The 22,091-nt window shown below is 39.8% G+C and overlaps 1 protein-coding gene across 3 annotated transcripts in view; it reads left to right on the plus strand.

The window, feature by feature from the left end:
• Positions 1-22,091, plus strand: part of Odf2l (outer dense fiber of sperm tails 2 like) — a 37,094-nt gene that overhangs the window by 9,358 nt on the left and 5,645 nt on the right. The window contains exons 5-15 of one of the 3 annotated variants that reach the window (XM_036191546.1): positions 1,986-2,045; positions 2,172-2,243; positions 3,098-3,214; positions 7,510-7,695; positions 10,404-10,513; positions 11,388-11,523; positions 14,507-14,617; positions 18,116-18,220; positions 19,949-20,107; positions 21,697-21,782; positions 21,905-22,067. In XM_036191546.1, coding sequence (XP_036047439.1) covers positions 1,986-2,045; positions 2,172-2,243; positions 3,098-3,214; positions 7,510-7,695; positions 10,404-10,513; positions 11,388-11,523; positions 14,507-14,617; positions 18,116-18,220; positions 19,949-20,107; positions 21,697-21,782; positions 21,905-22,067 — 1,305 coding nt within the window. Of the gene's footprint in view, positions 1-1,985; positions 2,046-2,171; positions 2,244-3,097; positions 3,215-7,509; positions 7,696-10,403; positions 10,514-11,387; positions 11,524-14,506; positions 14,618-18,115; positions 18,221-19,948; positions 20,108-21,696; positions 21,783-21,904; positions 22,068-22,091 lie in introns of those variants that run through there. The other 2 variants (XM_036191544.1, XM_036191545.1) reach the window with 2 other exon arrangements.

A 22,091-nucleotide genomic window follows, 5' to 3' on the forward strand; every position in this document is an offset into this window, starting at 1 on the left:
AAATATAATGATTGAACTTCTAATTGCAAGTCTAAAATTCTTATAATTTCAGCTCTCATGTGTTTCGTTCGGTGCCCCTCCCCTGGTAAAAGGGCCGATAAGTGGTCTTTTTGTTCACCCTAGTGTGAAATACCACGCCAGCACCTCTGACTCCTTCCTGCACCTTAGTTCCCATTGATTAACTCTTCCCACTGCTCCCCTTCCCCTCCCCGGCTACTCTCTCTGACATATGGTTCCCACCGTTTTACTCTCAATTTCTATAAAATCAACTTTTATATTCCACATATGAGTTACATGATCTTGTCTTTTTGAGTTGTATTTTACTTAACATGATTTCACTTGTATCCATAGTAAAGCAAATGACAGGATTAATTTTTAAATGGCGGAACAGTATTCCATTGTGTATTTACACCCATATGTGCTATCCATCCACCAACTGATAGACACTTAAGTTGTCTAGACCAATTTATATTCTCACCAAGCAGCACGTATGAGTTCCCTATCCTCCACATCCCTGTCAGCGTTTTATTTCTCATCTTTTCATAACCTTTTCATACTCAGTCTGGTTTTGATTTGCTTTTGTCTGGTGATCAGTAACACCGAGCACTGCCCTGTACCTATTAACCATCTTTGTCTTTTTGAGAAATGTCTATTTATATGTATTGATGATTTAAAAGAATTTAATGTCTTACTCAATTTATTTTTTTTATCATTGTCCTGTTAGCATTTATTACTTGTATTAGATAGTCTTTATGATATTTCAAAAATGTGTATAATCCATTTTGATCATTCAGTCCCCTATTACCATATCCTGTTTTCCCTTCCCATTGCTAGAATTTAGAGTTATAATGCCTCTTTCTAAACAGTATTCTGAGAGTCTTTAGAAAGTAGGTGTGTGTGTGTGTGTGTGTGTGTGTGTGTGTGTGTGTGTGTGTGACAGAGAGAGAGAGAGAGAGAGAGAGAGAGAGAATAACATTCAAGGATCAGCAAATTGCATTACATTGTTAAATGAATGGTATAATACAATATCTTGAACAAGATTAGAAATATACATATAGCATTTTCTAACAGTATCGATCTCAATATATATAATTTGTATACAATTTAAAAAATCCAGTCCAATGTAAAGTATTTAAAACTAGTAATTGTCTTTTTTTTTCTTTTTTTTTTGTAGAGGAACAATCTTATTAAATAAGAAACACAGAGCCTATTACAGAGTTAAAAGCTCAAGAGGTCAGAGCAGTAGCTGAGAGCTGAGAATTAAAACCGCCTTTTTTACCCTTAGCTGCCGCTGTCATCCTTCCCCTCAGAAAGAGGCCTACTTCCTGTGTGTCTTTCCTTTTATTGACTTTCTGTTCTGCCTTCTCATTGGGTGTAAACCCAACCACATGACCTCCTCATCACTGCCTGTCTGTACAGACCTCCAGGTCTTCTATGGTTGGTATTGAGATTAAAGGCGTGTGTCTCCATGCTGGCTGTGTCCTTGAACACACAGAGATCCGCCTGGCTCTGCCTCCCAAGTGTTGGGATTAAAGGTGTGCACCACCACCGCCCAGCTTCTGCTATGGCTTGCTATTAGCTCTGACCCCCAGGCAACTTTATTTATTAACATACAAATAAAATCACATTTCAGTACAAACAAAATATCACCATAGAAATAGTTAATAATTTAAGGACTAGGGATGTAGGTCAGTGGCAAACTGCATAACTATCATATACGATGCCCTGGGCTCACTCCTCAGTGAGGGGAGGGAAGAGAATGAATATATGATATAGTGGAAATTGGACACCACACTCCAAAGCTTCTGTATACAGTCAGGTAACAGCACAGGGCATCTACAGAAAGGAGAAAATACTGGCCAGCTGTATGTCATGCAGAGAGTGGAAGCCGTAGGAAATGAACTCCCAAACTGGACAGACAATAATCGTGTTGAAAACGGCAAGTGTGCTTTCAAACATTGATGTCTGGTGTCTCTCCCTCACAGACAGGAGAGAGCTCGCCCCGCTTGTTGAAGGACCTCAGGGACAATGAGAGTGACAGTAGTGTAAGTGTCTGTCCATCTGACAGCCCCTCGTGGGGACAGTTTTGCTTCATGTATGCTGCTTGGTTCCAGCCAGTATCATCCACATTCTGAGTTTTCTAATTCTAATTTCCAATGTCTTTCCTGAAGACTCTTAGGAAGAAGGTACTTGAAAAAGAGACCTATATCCAAGAACTTTTGTGTCTGTTTCAGAATGAAAAGGTAAACACATTTTGAGTTTTTAAAGCATGACTTATATTTTGTTAGTATTGACCCCGTTCCCTTCCTCCCACTCTGTTCTCATATCCTCAGTTAAGGGCACAGTGAAGGCTTCTTGACAGTTTAGATCAGTGTTAATTGTTATGTATCAAATAGAACATCTTAATTTTTAAAGGTTTTTGTTCGTCTGTTTAGTTTAGTTTTATGCTGCTTAGACCACTTGGCTTAAGTCACCACAAATTCTATACTCCTGGGTTGGGTGATGGGCCAGTCAGAAGACCACAACTCGAGTTTAGTCCCAAGAAGCCTTGTAATTCTGGTCCTGGAAAGGCAGAGGCAGGAGGATCTTGAGCTTGCTGGCCAGCCAGACTAGCCTACTTGGTGAGCTCCAGGCCAATGAGGGGGCCTGTCTCAGAGGAGCTGCAGGGTGGTCCTGATGATGACACCCAAGGCTGTCCTGTGATCCCACACACATGTCATATATGTGCATATGTGTATATGTATGTGTCCCTGTACCTGAAAACACATGCAAATATATACATGCACATTTAAGAACTATAAATTTATGTTTTCATTTCTTTGGAAAAATTAAATAATTTTGGTATTTGGAGTAACATTTTGCACATACTTAAAGTTTTACTTGGGAGGAGAGATGGGAAGGTTTATAGGAGATGATTAGAAGGTATTGAATACATGTGGGAGCTTTACATGCAGTTTTATTTGAAGTGCATTCATGGGGCCGCAGTGTATGGAAAAGAGTGCTCTGCATCACCTTCTGCTCAGGTGGACTCAGACTCCAGCTCTGTCAGAGATAAAGAGACACAGGAACTTAGTATTTGTCTTCTTTTCTATTGCAGGAAAGTGCTTTGAAAGCAAACCGGTTTTCTCAGTCAGTCAAAGTAGTACATGACCGTCTACACCTCCAAATTCAGAAAAGGGAAGCTGAGAATGATAAGCTAAAAGAACATGTAAAGGTTATGAATTTCCATTTCTATAGCTTATGTAATAAAATTAATGAAAAACTAACTTTAACAGCTTTGCTTAATTGTGAAATTCAGTGATAATAAAAGAATGCAATTTTGGTGTTTCTGTGGAAAACACTGAATATAAATCTTAATCATAAGGTGTCTAGCCTTCTGAATATTTAGGTCCAGATCACTGTATGAAGATGTTTCCTTTTATATTTCAATTTAGGAAGAATGTATGGAGATTTGTAGCAGGTCTTTCCTTATATTACTAGCTCTCTAATAATGACACGAGACTTTTTACTGATTACGAAAAGCTTGGACTTAGCTTACTCTTGTTCCCAACTGCTCTTAAAACTTAAATTAACCCATTTATGTTAATCTGTGTTCTGCCATGTGTCCGTTACCTCTTCTCAGTACTGTCTGTCCAGCGAATCTTTCACCTCAGATTCTTTCTCAGAGTTTCTATCTCTGTCTGGAAGTCCCACCCATCCTCTCCTTCCTAGCTATTGGCCAGTCAGCTCTTTATTAAACCAATCAGAAGGTGCCTTAGGCAGGTGAGGTTAAACAGAGACACATCGTCACACAGTATACAAAAAGATTACCCCAGCAGAGATTTTAAATCTTTTAAATCTTTCTCGCCATACAGTTAATTTATGTTTACTGTGGACATTTTTGTAAATTATGGAAACGTAAGTTAAAATAACTGAGGGACACCAAAACTATTGTTAACATTTGGTTGCAGAGTATTCCAGTCTTTTCCCATATCTATGTAGCCTTTTATGCATATTCTCACATGTATCTAATAGGCAATCAGTAAGTTGTTTCTTTTGTTACCAATTCTAATAATTTTGAAATGAGCTTATTTTTGGTATTCAGAACACCGAGACCCCTTGTATTTGTACAGTTAGAAGGAATGTTTGCTTTAAAAAGGTGTTCCCAGTCACAGTCGTTTTGAGGCCAGAGCCTGAGGGTGTTGTTACATGTCACAACCTAGTTGGATCCACTATCTTATTTTTTTGCCAAAGGAAAAGAAACAGTGTTCCCACCTTCAGAGACTTCTACAGACCAAGGGTGAGAATGTCTAGGTAGACCTGTTTTTCTTGTCCTGAATCATAGCAGAAGTCTGCATCTTGTAGCACCTGCTTCAAGAGCTCTCCTGTCCTTCAATGGCAAAGAGCTTTTGCTCTTCTGAGGATATTAAGCAGGTTTATAGAGGCTGTCATTTGTTTTAATTAATTTTTTTCTTTGCCAATTTCATTCGTGTGTTTGGTGTATTCTGACTACGCTCCACCTGCCTTCTCCGCTCTCTTCTGTCCGTATCACCCCTTCCATCCTGCTGCCCCCTTCCCTAGATACATGACGTTCAGTTTTGCTTTTAGTGTAACCGTGGCATCTGTGTAGCTATTGGTTTGGAGCTGTCTATCAGAACCTGGCAGGAGTCAGGAGTGGTAGCCAGCTGGAGGCATTGATTTTCCCTCTGCTGGACTCTGTCAGTAGGAAATAGTCCTTTATTCTCCGTTCCTGTTCCTCCAAGAACCTTCCGCCATAGCCCTCATGGATCCTCTTTGCTCTCTGCGTGGGTGATATAGGATACAGTGGTGAACTGTGCCAATGCTGTGTAGGCACACACAGGCAAATAGTGTGCTCTAGCCTGTCAGTCACCAGGTTCAGATCATCTTTCACGGTCTTACAGTGCCCTCAAAGAGCAGTTGATTTTTTTTTTTTAAATTCTAAATGAAATAATGAGTTATTTTCAAAGATAATTTTTAACAGTATTTTTTTTTAAGTATACTTGGTTAATCTGGAGACATAACATAAGGCTAAAGTCTAGAGCTCTGCTGTGGCATCCCCGTTTTTGATATTCAGATCCCTCAACACTGCCGCTGCTAAGGACAGTGAACAGGCGGCTTTGGGGCCTTGCTCTTCCGCTTTCTTCTCACACACACTTTAATTACAGTTTGACCTTATTTGTATGCATGAATTATGTTATGTAAAATAAATACATAAAATCTGGAATTTAAAGCTGTGGTGGGAGGATTAGAACTCAGTTACTTGACTTTGAGTTTAACACATTTATTTTTTAAGTGTAAAAACAATTCAGCCTGGCAACCTAAATCTCAGGGTTTTTTGGTTTTTGTTTGTTTGTTTTTTTTTGGTTTTTTTGAGACAGGGTTTCCCTATGTAGCTTTGCTCCTTTCCTGGAACTCACTCTGTAGCCCAGGCTGGCCTCGAACTCACAGAGATCCGCCTGCCTCTCCTCCCGAGTGCTGGGATTAAGGCGTGCGCCACCAGCGCCCGGCTAAAATCTCAGGTTTTTATTTGTTGTCATTCATTGGGCCTTTAAAAATTTTACATTTTAAGTCTTTCAGAATATCCCAAAGATACTCTGCAATGTTGGATGCTTTGATCCAATTTTTCCTCCTAAATTTTTATAGTATGTCAGTTGGAGTTAGAATATTTTTTTTTTCAGAGCTGAGGACCGAACCCAGGGCCTTGTGCTTGCTAGGCAAGCGCTCTACCACTGAGCTAAATCCCCAACCCCTAGAATATTTTTAGAAGAGATAGTGAATAATGATCTATGTCCTGCTGTGTCTGTATGCACATATATGCACAATAGGACGTATGTGTAGACCACTGTATAACCTGTCATGTGTATGTAAATAATACGCACACATTTTGTGCTATCTCACATGTGTTCATCCACTTGGCAAATGACTGAGGGTTTACTTTGAAACTAAAAATAATTTGCCAGTTTCATTCTATCCCTGGAATATTAAGGTGTATGGTTTGAGAATTTCATGTATGTATACAGTGTGTTTTGAGTATATCCACCCCCAGCCACCTCTACTCTCTGACTCATAACCCCCTTAACTTTATGGTCTGTAAACTTTGTAAGAGTTTAAGCAAATGCCCAAACCGGATAGTGTGGTGGTGACACCGTGTGGCCATCTCGAGGAATGACTGGTGCATTTCTTGTGGGCGAGTCCTTTCTCATACAGGGACTTGACCTTCCAGTTTATGTTTCCCAATTATTTACTGGAGCGCTCATGGGACTTTTTTATTTTATTTTATTTTTATTTTTTGGTCTGGATTGTTTAAGATAAATTTGTAGAGGCAGCTGAAGAGGTAGTTGCTGCTTCAAAGTTTACCTAACCAGTCTGCAGAGATGAAATCCAAAGACATGGCTGCTTTTTTTTGTTGTTGTTTCTCAAGACAAGGTTTCTCTGTGTAGTTTTGGGGCCTGTCCTAGATTTCGCTATGTAGATCAGGGTGGCTTTGAACTCACAGAGATCTGCCTGGCTCTGCCTCCCTAGTGCTAGGATTAAAGGCGAGAGCCACCACTGCCCGGCAACATGCTTCTTAATTACAACATTCATGGAAGTGAAGGGAAACAGCCTTTATTGGTCACAGCATTAAGTAGAAAATCCTATCTACCACTGTGAGTCCTAAATTTATTTTTAGCTGAAATGGCTACCCCAGGAATGGTAGATTCTGTAATTTCAGGTTTAATATGCATGTAATTTCAAACATACAAAAGCATAACAATCTCTAGTCATTAGTTCTTACATACTTAATGTTCACTAATATTTACATGCAGCACTTAATGTTCAGATACTTAGAATCATTTGAAAGGAAGGCATAACAGTTGTCCCACTAGACCAGCTCTCTCATGTTTTACCAAGAGCATGTCAAGGAATTCATCCTGCCTGTTAGCCCCATCCCATTCAGTGGCTGTGCCCTTGCACACCCTTCAAACTGTTTGCTGCTCCTGGGTAAACACTTACTCTCCTGGTTGGAACGTTGAACATCGGCAGATTCCTTCCGATCCTAAAGTTAAGATTGGTCACCGGGTCTTGGCTTTTCCTGTTTTCTTCCTCCATTCCCTGTGCATCTTGCTCCCCTGAGGCACTCCCAGGTATCTGGAGAATTACCTTTTGAGCTTTGCATATCTACGATTAAGGTCATATTTTCAACTGTCCTGTGTTATATTTCATATGTGAACTAAATGATATCTGATCATGGGAGCTTTTAGGAAGCTGATGTTTCTGCCACAATCACAAATATTAGTCTCTTTAGTCATAATGCCTTTAGTTTTACATATACTGAAATATGTGGAATTTTTTTTTTAACTTGCTACAGGAAGTTTTGGCTATGTTACCTCTTATCACTGTTTAGCTTTTTAACTACTCACCATTAGTTGTTTTGATAAAATCTGTGCGGAAGATGCCATATGTGTTTTTGCAACATTTCTTAAAACATTGAAGCTCTGGTGTAATTTAATTTCTTTTAACATTTTTTAGAGCTTGGAAACCCAAATAGCCAAGTGGAACTTGCAGGTGAAATTGAATAAGCAGGAAGCTGTAGCCATCAAAGAAGCAAGTAGGCAGAAAGGTGTGGCTCTGAAAAAAGCATCCAAAGTTTACAGACAACGGCTGAAACACTTTACAGGGGATATTGAACACCTCACTTCCCAGATTAGAGCCCAGGTGAGTGTGCCCATTCTTGTATAAGATGCTTCATGCACTTAAATATCAGAGTTAGTTAGATAGCATGGTTAGTTAGATAGCATAGTTAAATAGACAATATAGCTAGTTAGTTTAGTTCGACAACATAGTTAGATAGCATAGTTAGTTAGCCTAGTTAATGTTGTGAATCTTTAGATAATGGTATCATTCCTATCTATGTTACTATTCATGCTATAAAAATCTACTCATTTTTTTTTGCTTTTTATTTTGAAAGATTATGTATCCTAATATACACAATTTGAAATTTATAGCATTTTGGGGGGCTTGCTGAAAGGAGATGTAAGTATATGCCATGCCCCCTCCCTAACACATACACACCAAAAGCTTTTGTGGCTAGCTAAGAGTAGGCCTAACTCAGTCTTGCCTCCTGGAAAGTTATGGTGCATATTAGCATTAAAGGCCCTGAGAAGGCTCTCAGAAGGCGGTAATGAAGGCATGGAAGAAAGAGTTTCCCACACTTAACCACAGAACTCTGCTTGTGCCCACAAAGCAGCTCTTGGAAATGGTTCTGAGAAATATCAGTTTGGGAAATGCTGATTTATGTTGTTAGACCATATGACTGTATTCAGTAATTCACTTCATTTAACCTCTGTAATGCATTTGAAGCCATATGCTGACGTCAACAAACATGTGAAAGATATCTTTGAGTCTAACACAGAGCTGAGAAGTGGCCTGGTGCTTTGTTCTTCTGACAAATCAGTATTCTTACTCAGTTGCAAACCAATCAAATATTCATTGTTGCTGTGGCTCACTAGTATCCCACCTCTTAAGAACGTATGCTAAGGCTTATAGATTTATTAGTGACTTTTGGAAATGAAAACAGACTTGTATAAAAGCTTGTACAAACAAAACAAGTTAATATTTTATAAGCTCAAATCTCACCCTTTTAAGGCTCTAATATTTAACTTATACTCACTTGAGTAACTAGATATTGAATTGAAGACTAGTCTTAGCACCTACAAGGTTGTAACCTGACAGATGCTTGGAGTGGCTGACACTACTCCTGGCTTGGTGCTCTGGAGGCTTCCTCCTTGATTTAACAGCACCAGAGCCCCAGGCCAGTCTGGAAAGGCTCCTGCGCTGGAGACTGTACAGAAGGTGTTTAGCCTCTCTGACCTTCAGTTCTTTTATGAACTTGGGCATAAGAACGCTGCTTCCTCCAGTGACTGTGGGAACATGCATGAGAAAACAGATGGGGCTGCTATATTCTCTCTCTCTCTCTCTCTCCCTCCTGAGCCTCCGTGTGTGGAGTTGGCTGCTCTGTTGATTGGCTGCTGCCTCTGGCTTTAAGTTCTTCCTTGCTCAGTGTCCCAGGCTCCTTTTCCCTCTAATCAGTTACCTTTTCAACTCATCATATTAATGTCTTAATTTTTTATGGTATTTCTTTCTTTCTGAAGCCATCCCATGTTTTTCTATTCTCCCTCAAGTTTGTCTTAAGCCTGAAACACAAATGAGTTCAACCATGACACATTTTATTGAATTCTTATTTTGTTTACCATGCACATACATGCAATACAACACAGAGAAATCAAGGAGGGTGGGGACTGGGAAGGGTCTGTGAGGTCTGCGGTCATTCGGAGGCTGCCGCAGCACTAGTTCAGAAGCAGGTCCATTGCAGTGGAGGGTGAGGGGCTCTTGCTTTGTGTCTTTCCATAAGGACAGGTGAAAGAAGAAATGAGGACTTTACATATCTAATATATACATTTCTTCTGTGGATTTAATACCTCAGTATCTTACATTATATACATTATAATATGAACTGACTTTATAGTCAATGTCATAGCCATCTCTGACTTTATAATTTATATTAAATTTTATTTTACACAAAATATGAAATAAGATACTAATCTTCAGTGTAACAAATATTTCTGTGAAAAGCGTAAACCATATCTTGTACATACAAGATGACCAATAAACTTTTCTATGAATGAATGAATGATAGAAGGAAAGAGGAGAACAGTATGTTAACTGCTATCCAGACTGTTGGTGGGTCCTCTGATTCATGGTTAACTGGCGTTCTCATAACTAGTGAGTTTGCTTTCTGTAGAATGTGGACAAAGCCAGAGTGCTGCCGAGAGCCGATGGCACTTACCGAGTGTTCCTGGCGTCATTTGAACCCTGCCAGCAGCGATGAAGGAGACAAACACAAGTCCTCCTTTGTGGCTCTCCCGTGCATGCTGGCTGAGCCTCTGCTCTCTGCTGACAGCAGCCGTGTTGGCAAGCTCATGGGCGACCTCTAGACAGACAAATCAGCCTGCATTTGAAGATGCTGTGAGCTGTGGAATTGCAAATAGTTTCTATATATTGGGGAAACCAACATGTGTGTGGTTGTTAGCTCTTCTGTGTAAAGAATGGAAAATTAAGATGCATTCATAAGTAAAATAGAAATTATTTTATTAATTGTGAAATATTCCTTAAAACTAGCCACATCAACATCCTAAGATAGTAAGTTGGACCTTTACTGTGCACATATAAAGTAACAGTCATATGAGTGTTTTGTTAAAGCTCACTTTAACATTTTCCTCTTTTGGAAGCTGCACACTGAGCTTCTCTACAAGAAAAGCTGCATGCTTTACTGGAGGAGCGGTTTCATATTTACAGAGTATTTGTGCCTAAGACCTGTAAAAAACACTTTTAAGTTACAAGATGAATGCTTTATATATTTTTAGGAAGCCAAGTTGTCTGAAACAGTTTCAGCTTCCAATGCCTGGAAAAGTCATTATGAGAAGATCGTAGTGGAAAAAACTGAAGTGGAAGTTCAGATTGAAACAATGAAAAAGTAAGCACGGATGCAGATTGTCAGTGTGTGATGAGAAGAGAGGCGACTTGATTCTCCCCAACACTGCACGCTTTGGTTCTTCTGGATTCTGTGTGGTAAAGGTGTTATTGATAGTGATACGCTGTTCTTCTGCTAAGAAATGGCAGTGAGAAGGATTACTCTTTAAACATGCATTGCTGCTCCCATTTTAAAGGTGAAACTTGCAGATTTGCACTTTGTGCTTGAGTGTGTATCTCTGTTATTTCTTATAAATATAGATAACTTTGTTCTAAGTAGAAATAATGTTTCTCAATTAAACAAGGATATGAATGAAGCAAAGTTTATAATGTAAGTTTTCAAATCCTAAAAATTTTTACCCCTTAAATCAAGGGACTAAAGTGCATAACAGAAAGTTAATGAGTAAAAATACACATCTGTTCTTTGACATTGCTGCTGTGGAGCAGTAACAGAACAGACCCTAATATTTGCCTTCAGTTTTGCTCCCGTGCTGTTACGCTTGATCATAGAGAACTAACATGTAATTGCTTCTTAGGAGGAGGTGTCACTACCTCACTTGATCCTTCTTTTGAGCTGGTCTCCGTGTGTGTGTGTGTGTGTGTGTGTGTACTTTTCATATGCAATGTTTATGAGTGGGATGAGCAGACATGCCTCCAGTGGGCGATAGGCTAGACGGCATCATCAGGAAGTGAGTATTTCTAACCCTGGCTGCTTTGAGCACAGCCTGGGCCACCACTCCTGCACCCTTGCTCCATCAGTCCTGCTGCCTGTCTGTACCTTTTCCATTCTAACAGTGTGCCCTACCAGAATAATTTAAAAAACATTTATAGTCTGTTAGTTGAATGAAATTTTCCATGCTTTCACTTATTTTATAAAGGCAAATCGTTAATCTTTTGGATGATTTGAAGAAAATGGAAACTCATGGAAAAAATTCATGTGAAGAAATTCTTAGAAAACTTCACTCACTTGAAGATGAAAATGAAGCCCTAAATATTGAGAATGTGAAATTAAAGGTAGTGTGTGTGTGTGTGTGTGTGTGTACGTGTGTGTACATGTATGTGCACACTTATTAGCCATACCTTGGAGTAAAGGCAAGGCTGGGCAATACTCATGTATTGTTTTGTCTTCCATGTTTCTCATGATATTGTATTATTACGAAAGACAATTTCTAGATACACAGATAATGTCTTTTTTCATGTATATAAAATTTAAGCTTTTTAATCACAAATACAAAAATAAGTTTAAATTGCATTTAGTAGGACAAAACAAGGCTTATGAGATTGAACAACTCTCTCTTTGTCTCAACTTTAAAACAGTTTATTTACTCTCTAATTTTAGCAGTGAATCATCGAAAATTGCATTAGCTTTACTGCACAAAACTATTTGTAGGTGTCATGGTTACCATATGGTACGCCATCAGGCTGGGTCTGTTTGAAACCAGAAAGTATGTTCTTGGCTGCTTTATAACCAGAAAGAATTTTCAACTGAGCCAAGTCCCAGGAGTGATTGGTTTATATGTGTCCCAGAGAAGAGATGAGAGAGGAAGATTTTAGACTTTCTGAGAAAAAAGGGAACCTGAGTTCTTAGACAGGAGACACGCCTGTGGCTGGATGGGATGTGACTGAACATGAGGGCACCATTCTCAACTCCACAAAACAGAAACCAGAAAAGAAGCATTTGAACCATGAAATAAATAATCACAAAATTCTCCAAGACTCATGTTCTAGAAACAGAAATAGAAGTTTAGAAAGAGTAGAAAAGATTTGGATGTCAACCCCTCCCCACCAACAATTATGAAACTCAAAGTCTGGAATCCCATCATTTTTCTTAAAATCTATCAATAAATACCTAAAAAGTCCACTGAAATTTCCCTAATGTGAACACAATTTTAAACATCCAGTAATCATAATCGTTTCAAGAAAGGAAACAAGTGTGTTTCTAATGCAAAGAAAAGAAAATGCTTCATTTCTTAAAGGATAAAAATTCCAGAAGTTCTGTTTCATATTTGTGTTCCTGGAAGCCGGTCTGTACTCTTGTCATGTGCAGGAGCCCCTCTGCATCCCCGCCCCTCTGCATCCCCGCCCCGCCGCATCCCCGCCCCTCTGTATCCCGCCCCTCTGTATCCCCCCTGCTGCCTCAGTGGGCTGCTCTCCAGTTGTCCTGGAGTCTTTCCTTAAGAACCGTTAGTCAGGAGCTCCCATCTTGTTAGACTATATCTTTAAATTCTTTAACCTTAAAAAGAGAAAATAGGAAGAAGTGCTTTACATGTCTAAAAATATCTTTATTGCGCCTTCATTTGCTTGACTTCAAGTGGATATAGCATCCCAGAGAGAGGGTGACCCTTTTGTTTACTGTCTTTTACAAGAACAGTTGTTAATAGAAAACAATCTGTTGCTAGTCTGATTCTTATTCTGTGGAAATCCTGCTTCACATTTATGTTGGATTTTCAAAATATTCCTTTATCTTTGCTGTGTTAAGATTTTATACACATTTATATGGGTATATTGTATAGTTTCTTTGGGATGCTGTCTCCTCTCCCTTTCTATTTTCTTGAATTCAGGATACACGCTGATGAGTTAGTGACCTGGATTGATACTTTGTTTTCAGTCTCTGTTTTTGTTCAGCTTTTGGGGGTGGGGGATAGATTTTTTTATAAAGCTTAGTACCACCTGCCTGGGGAGTGGTGCTGCCCACTGTGGGCTGGGCCGTTCTTCATCAATTAATTATCAAGACTACCCCTCACAGATATCCCCACAGGCCAGCTTGAACTAGGCAGTTACTCAGTTGACTGTAGGCCATATTAACAGTTAAGGCTGATGAGGACAACATCCTCAGTGGATACCAGTAGTTTTCTTTCACGCAAAGAACAGACATGCTCTCTGCCTATTATGAGATATTTGAATTTTTACATTTTCCTTCTTCTAATACATCTAAATCCATAGGTAGTTCTTATCAACCCCTTTGTCTTACCCCACTGGAGGTACACCTCAGGAAGTTAACACAATGCCTATGGTTTCCCCGCTACTGCTATGGGTAATAAATAATGGCCTCTGCAGCTTACCTGGTCTGTGCCTTATGCTAGCATCTGTGAAACTGTGGTAGGCTAACTGGCATGCACACAAGGAGAATATCCTTGCCAGTCGCAACATCTCAGTAGAGTTTGTGCTCTTCTAAAGTCATGTACAGTTTTGTCTGGATCTTCCTTCATATCTTTATATTAAAAACTTTTAATTTGTTTGGTGCTTTGTTAGCAGTTGGCCAAGGCAGGTGGTTAGCCTAGTACTTGTAGTTTATTTGAGGTTCATTTACAGCCCATGTTTTCCCTAGTGGTTTAAAACCCAGAGTCGAATGTATACTATGTTTTGTGTATTTTTCTTTTCCTTTTCTTCTGTCTTCTGTGTTTTTAGTATCTTGACAGCTTAATTCTTTATATATTTCAGTATCTAGTAAGTACAGATATTGGTCACTTAGTATCCTTTGTTTATAAATTGTTTGGTTTTCCTGTTTATTCTCTCGTATAAGGCATTTTTATTTCTGCTTTTAATTTTGAGACTGGGTTTTATTAAATAGCCTTGGCTGGCCTAGACCTCGCAACAATTCCTCTGCCTTTGCCTCATAAGTATGTGCCACCATGCCCAGCTGCCATTTGAGTTTTGAATTAGTTTTGTTGTATAACCTCCAACTGTTACACTTTTGGTTGAGATTGAGAAGTGTTAAATGAATGTGGAAAACTTGACATGTCAATGTTATTGATTCTTTTTATTTAGAACTCAACTTTTTTTCAGCTCTTTTATTTGTCAGTAAATTTTTAAAAATCTGTATACTGATTAAATTTATTCATCAATATTAGATATTAATTTTAGGTGGAAATTACATGCCATCAAAATGATTATTTCATTGATGTTGATGAATGAGGTATGCTTTAATATTCTTCAACATGGGTTATAATGTTCTGTTGTCTGGAAAACCTCCCATCAATCATGTATTTCTTTCTAGAGTACGCTTGATGCTCTGAAGGATGAAGTTGTTTCTGTTGAAAATGAACTAGTAGAATTACAAGAAATAGAGAAACGACAGAAAACTCTCATTGATGTATATAAAACTCAGGTAACTTGCTAATGCTTATTGAAATCTGTAGGTGACTTAAAACACTGTGACTCAAGTCGACAGAACTGAAGAGATGGGGCAAATATCTGTGATGTAATGCAGTGTGTCTCAAACATTCCTTAAGACTCCGTATGCCTTCATAGAGGTGGTCTTGCCAATTCCTAGAGCTGGGACTACTTATGGAAATATTAGATACTCCTAAGAGGAAATTTAAAATTGATTGCATAGGTGTGATGGGGATCTTAATATGGAATCTTGTTAGTATATTTAATGACATTGATTTACAACAGTGACTGTCACCGAGGGTCATTAAATCCAATACTTCCTTTTCCTAATAAGTAATGTATAATTCAGATTTATTCACATGAAATACATGGAAAGAAACATCTGAGACTTGGTGAGATGACTCAGTTGGTAGTGTGCTTGCCATGCAAGCTTGAGGACCTGAGTTTGGATCCCCAGGATGTAACTACAAAGCTGAGCAGAGCAGTGTACACTTGAGGGGTAGAGACGTACAGATGGACCCCTGGAACTCCTGTCCAGCCGGCTCAGCCACATTGTAGTTCATTTCAGTGAGAGACCTTGTCTCAGAAATAAAGTAGAGAGCGGTAGAGAAGACACCTGATTTCGGCCTCTGACATCCACACAAAAGAGCACACACATGCATCCCAAATACACAAAATAACATATGGTGGTTTATCTAAAGTAGAATGTATGTCCAGTGATTAGTTATAGTTAAGCTTTCAGGTTTGGAAGTGCAGTGTTGAAGGAAAACTGGGAAAGACTGGATGTGTACAGATGCTTGCATAATAGGAACAAAGTGGTCATTAAAGAGAGCTGTTATTGGGAGAGTGTATGTAAAGAACAGTGAAGGACTGGTGGTGTGGTGCCATCCAAAGACTGTCTGCATTGTGGGAAGGAGAGAGGGACCGAAGGAAGATGGAAGGAAAGAAAATGTATCTCAGGCAAAAGCCGGAGGTGGAGTAAAGTGTAGCAAGCAGAGGGGCTGCACCTGGACCGGTTGGGTGGCAGTTGAAATGCCCAGCTGAAGGACTGCAGGCAGAGGAATGCATGGAGCCTGGAGGACTGTGTGCCGAGCACATTATCGAGTCCACCTGCTTGTTTGGCTTTTCGGCCTCAGCAAGCATGCTTCATCTGAATATATCACGATGTAGCTGCTGGGCAGTTCACTCATGCCCTTTGGATGGATTTTGATTTGATGGGGAAAATTATTGGAATGGGAGCTGTTTTCTTTGCCCTTATTGAAAATAGATTTTTTTCACATAATATATCCTGATTATATTTTCTTTTCTCCCTCTACTCTTCTCATTTCCTCCCCACATCCCCTCCCATCCAGATTCACTCTCTTTCTGTCTCTCATTAGCAGGCTTCTAAGGGACAATAATAAAATAAAACAAAATATAATATAGTAAAATATAATAAGATAAAACAAAAACTAACACATTAGAATTGCACAAAACAATCAAACAGAAGGAAAAGAGCCCAAGAGAAGGCACAAGAATTAGAGACCCACTTGTTTGCACACTCAGGAATCTCATGTAAACATTAAAATGGAAGCCATAAAATAAAAGCAAGGACCTGGTACAAACCCATACAGGCCCTATACATGAGGCTTCAGTCTCTGTGAATTCATAGGAGCTTTGCACATGTTGATTTTGAAGGCCTTGTTTTCTTGGTGTCCTCCATCCCTGTGGCTCTTACATTCTTTCTCTCTCCTCCTCTGCAGGGTTTCCTGAGCCCTGCAGGAAAGAATTTGATGGAGACACTGTTTAGGACTAAGTGTTCCAAGGTCTCTCATTCTCTGTATAATGTCTGGCTTGGGTCTCTGCATTTGTTCACATCTGCTGCAGGAGGAAGCTAGGAGTATGGCAGAATGTCATTAGGAGTTGGTGTTATTTCTGCTTGTTTGTTTGTTTGCTTAGAAGAGTAGTATTTGGTTTTTTTCCTAGGTCCCTGGGGTATCTAGTGTCAGGCTCTTGGTCACCAAGCAATGTCAGGTATGAGTTCCCTCTCCTGGAGTGGGTCTTGAGTCAAATCAGATATTGGTTGATGATTCCCACAAGGTTTGTGTCACCATTGCCCTAGGTACAGGCAGGACACCATTGCAGATCAAAGGGCTCATGGCTGGCTGTTTACCTTTCTCTTTTGGTACTGTGCAGAGTACCTTCCTGTACCAGAGATGTTAGAATGTGTGAGCGAAGGCTCTAGGGCACCAGCTTGATGTCTCCGTGTTCAGTGAGTTTTGGAGGTGTTGTCCTCAGTAATGGAGGCTTGTTGTCAGTTTGTGGTGTCTTGTCTTGGCAACAGCCTGGGTGGTTTGGGGATTCCTATGGGACCTGTTTGGCCAACAACTCAATTAGATGTAACCTAATCCTGGTACTGGAAGCTTTGTTCATTGACAAAAGACAGTTGGGGACTTGGTTTCCCCCATTATTTGGAGGTTTCATTTAGATTACCTGCATATATGTTTATGTGTTAAGAAGCCTCTACTGTACTAGGTTTCCATGCTGCTCCTCAAGTGACCCTTAGTTTAGATGTTCTCCCTGTGTTCTCTCCTGTGCCCTCCTACCACCACGCCACACTCCTGTTCCAGCGTACCCACCGATTACTACCTATTCTGTGTCCTTTTGTATGAGATCTATCTGTCCCCATAGTCCCTTACTCTTTGCTTACCCTCTGTAGTTCTATAGATTGTAGCTTGCTTATCATTGCCTTAACAGCTAAGATCCACACAGAAGCAAATGCATACTACATTTGTCTTTCTGGGTCGGGGTTACCTCATTCCGGATGATTTTTTCCTAGTTCCATCCATTTACCTGCAAATTTTATTATTTCATTTTTTAATAGCTAATACTCCATTGTGTAAATGTACAACATTGTGTTTATCTGCTCTTTTATTGAGGGACATCTAGGTTCTTTCCAGTTTCTGTATTATGCATAGATCACCAATGAACATGGTTGAACAAGTCTTTCTGTGGTATATGCCCAAGAGTGGTATAGCTGGATCTTGAGGTAGATCAGTTCCCATCTTCCTGAGGAACTGCCACGCTGACGTCATAGTGGCTGTAGAGTTTACATTCCTACCAACAATGGATGTGTGTTCCCCTTGCCAGCGTGAGCTGTCACTTGTTTTATTGATCTTAGCTGTTATGACAGGTGTAAGAGGAAATGAGAGACTAGTTTCTTAAAGAATCAATGACCTGAAAATGAAAATTGATGTAGTCTTTAGAGCTCAAGTAAAGAGTATGAGACTATCGATGAGAGAAGACAGGCAGAAAGTGAAGGGATGAGTTAGACTTGTATACTAAGAAGTTCTGTCAGGAGTAATGTTACATAAACATGCTGAGAGAGAATGATGACTTCTTTAAAATTCAAATTCAAAGTGAACTAAATATAAATACATGCTTTAGCTTTTATTTCATGTTACACTTAAAATAATACATGGTACTTTACAGTCTCTGTGTGTGTTTTTTTAAGGTACAAAAGTTGCAAGAAGCAGCTGAAATGGTAAAAAGCAGATGTAAAAATTTGCTACATGAAAATAACCTAATAATAAAAAACAAAAATAAGAAGTTAGAGAAGGTAAGTTTGAAATTGAAGTAACAAAGTATTTCCCGTGTGTGCATCATCTGACCCTGGCTGTCGCCCGGTCGCTTCTCTCCCTGTCATTTTGTGAGTGCGTGCCTAGGAATGGCCTCTCAGAGTCGCCATGGGAGGGTCTGTCTTCCCCCTTGAAAACACAGGCGTGAAATGTTGTTTATTTGTGAGAACATCTTTTTACTTTTTTTATTCATATTTGAGAAATAGCATAAATGCTTCATTTTTTTGATACAGGAGTAGATTAAAACTAAAAAGGCCCAATTATTCATTAACTGAGACCTATCAGCAGTAAAACTCAAACTAGTCTCTTCTTTTCTATTTTTACATTTTTTTGTGTCTAAAAAAATTGCAAAGTAAATATTATCTGGTAAATACATTTTAGGAGGAAAAATGATATCTTGAGAAACCTCTCCCTTTATTCACCCAGTTGCGACTGAAGCCAGAGAAGCCAGTGTTGGCAGGTGATGGTGTTTTTGTGAATATTTTTAAGTTTTTAGATGGAACCACATTCCCTTTTGGATTTCACATTGTTTTGGTAAGGAAACAGTGAGAGAGTCATAGGACACCGGTTCCTGGCTGGGGGTCGGGGGTGTTAGTGGTCGGGCCCAGAGTCCATGGCTACTGTTGCTGCGGTGCTGGCACATTTGGAGACTGGGAATCAAGAGGGAGGTGTCACTGTCAAGGTCAGCCAGGACAGGCCACTAGGCCATCAAATGAGGAACTGGACCCTTTCTTAGAGCTGTTTCTCGCCCATTTTAGCAGGCCACAGAAGATCCATTTCGTGTGGTCTGTTTTTCACAGGACAGTGCCATGCACATTTTCTCTCCTGCTAGGGGTGCAGTAAAAACCAGTTCAGAGCCTGTTCAAAGGCACAAAGGGGAGGAGCCTGCTTTTCCAGCTACTGTTCTTATAATGTTTTCTGTGTAGAACTGGAAAAGGATGCTGTTTTTTTGTTTGTTTGTTTTTTGTTTTTAATTCTTTTTATTTATCCATTGCTTGAATCTCCCGATTTTCTTATGGCTTCATAGCTGTTTTAGGGATTTGGAGGTGTGCTTTATTCTGGTTTTATCTCTTGTTTTCAAGATGGCCAGATGTTGCACCGAAACTGTGGGTGTCCCCAACTCAGGCAAGTTACCCTCTTGCATTTCCTCCGTGAGAACATCCTGAATGTCACATTTTAGTTGTTTATGGTTACACAGAGCAGTGTGGCATTCCTTAGGTTGCATCAGCACACTGTTCTTCAATATTTACACAAGTGCCGCAGTGAGAAAGGGCAGGAGGTGAGGGGGGCACTGTGGGTAGATTAGATTTGCTCCCATGACAGGACAGTGGCCACATATAGCAAGTGCGAACCGATATGTTAGCTGTCTGAAGCAGCGCTCAGTGAAGGCTGATTTAGGCCAAGAAGACTGACAGGGCATGTGTGAGTTACAAGGTGCTATAAAGTGACAGTTACTGGAGAGCTAAAGATGAACCAGTGGAAAAGAAACCCCCAGTTCCTCAGTCCGTCCCGTGTGTGACCCCTGAAGTGGGCTGATAGCACCAGACAACAAGCGCTGTGAAAATGAATGAATTCCGGTCGTATGTCTCCTGCAACTTAACATATGTAAAGTACTTATTAATAACAAGCATGTCTAGTCTTTAAGATAGAAAGCATATTCCTGGCAAATGTGTGACCTTGCATTTATTTCCCCTGACGCCACACCTCAGATGAGAGGCCAGGTGGAGTCTCATTTGAAGCAGGTAGAGCGAGCCCGCCACTCCTTCACGGCAGCCGAGCAGAGACTTCAGGAGTGTCAGGAGAACCTGCAGCGCAGCAAGGAGAAGTGTGCGGAGCAGGCGCACACCATTAGGGAGCTCCAGGGCCAGGTGTCCCATCGTCGCTGTTCTGAGTCTTGGAAGACGCGTTAAAGGGATATTTGACATCATTTCACCTGTTGAGGGCACTCGGGTTGGGTTGAACTTTTTATTCCCGTCTATATCAGTTGATGAAAATATTTTCATGTACATATTCTACGGTTACCCTTTAGTTTCCTGCTGACACTGGTTATTGAAGTAGCTGACACAGTTATTTATCTGAGTCTGCATTTGGACTTGGAGGACACAGTGTGGTGACATAATGAGAGGAGGGGCCAAGCTGGGCTTGCATGTCTGTTTCCTGACATCAGCATAAGGGAATAGTAGTTTGTTTGCCTTGCAAAAGTTAGAATTGAGCGCCCAGATTACTGGGATTAATTCCGTCCTTTTACTTAGTACCTATCAATCCATCAGAACAAGGACCATGTGTACCCTTGTAATCACTATGTATCTACCCTCCCTTGGTGCTTATCACACAGTCTGCACTCTACATGTTTTAGGGTTACTTCATGTTTTCTTAAAGAAGCATGTTTGAATCTGAGAGCCAGTCTGTTTCTTTACTTGCAAGACACTTTCAGGAAGAATTCACTTTGTGTCTTCCAGATGAATGTAATTCAGCTTTTAAAAACACAAAGCAAATTTTCAAGAAGAAATTCTTCTAGAAAAATAATCATTTTCTTTTACTTAAGTTACTGCTTTAATGTATGAGAAAAATTGGTTTTTGTTTTATGTGTGTGGATGTTTCCTCTGCATGTCTGTGCACCACATGCATGTAGTACCCAAAGTGGCCAATAGAGAGCATAATATTCCCTAGGACTGGAGTTATGGGATGATTGTGAGCCACCATGTGGGTGCTGGGAATTTAAACTGGATCCTCTGGAAGAGCAGCCAGTGCTCTTAACTGCTGAGCCATCTCTCCAGGGAAAAAAAATACTTTTACTATTAAAGCTACTTAAACTATTTCAATTAGACTTTGAAGCAGTAAGAAGAATAGTCTGTCTTGATTTGAGTAGCTGTGTCTTTGATTTATTTGGCTTTTACTTTACTATCTTCACAGATAATTATCAGTAATGTCAGTGGAACATTATTGATATGAGAAACCTTAAATATCTAATTAAAATGTTGAAGATTTTCACACACATTTTTTTTTCTTTTTTGTTTTGTTGTCGGGTTTGAGGCAGGGTTTCCTGTAGCTCACACTGGCCTTAGCCAGAGGGTGAATTTGAATTTCTGGTTCTCTTTCCTTTACTCTTAAGCTGGGGTTGCAGCATGAGGCATCACACCTGGTTTTACATAGTGCTGGCTTCATACATGCAGGGAAAGCTGTTGCCAGCTGAGCCACATCCCTACGCTTTGCATAGCTAAGTGTCTTTTCAGTAAAACATTGTTCAGGATATTTAAATTACCATCACAAAGAAAAAATGTAGTTAATTTTCTAATATAGACAACATCAGTTTGTAAAACTCAGTGAGGAGTTGGAGAACTTGTGTATTAGCATTGTAAATATGGCTTGGTGTCTGTGTTTTCATATCTTCTTGTTTCTTGTGCTTCCTTGGAAGTCAATGAAAAAATAGCTGAAAAAGTATTTTTTTTCCACTTAGATTGATGGAAACCATAGCCTTCTAAACAAGCTTTCTCTTGAGGAGGAGAATTACCTCATTCAGCTAAAGTGTGAGAACCTAAAAGAGTAAGCATTAAGTGGACACGTTTCATTTTCCCTATGCACTATAATCTGTATGTGTGTATATGTTTGTGTGTCATATAGTTATCTCACATTAATAAGCATATGTATGCATATTTCTGTAAAAGAAAGCTGGAGCAGATGGACGCAGAGAATAAAGAGCTTGAGAAGAAGCTGGACGACCAGGAGGAGCATCTGAAGCGCAGCGACCTGGAGCTGAAGGAGAAAGCTGCAGAACACACAGTGCTGTCCAGGCAGCTGGAAGCTGCTCTGGAGGAAGGGAGACAAAAGGTACAGATGGCCTTTATTTAGAAA

This window comes from Onychomys torridus, chromosome 6 (genome assembly GCF_903995425.1).
Source record: "Onychomys torridus chromosome 6, mOncTor1.1, whole genome shotgun sequence".
In the NCBI taxonomy this organism is placed as follows: domain Eukaryota; kingdom Metazoa; phylum Chordata; class Mammalia; order Rodentia; family Cricetidae; genus Onychomys; species Onychomys torridus.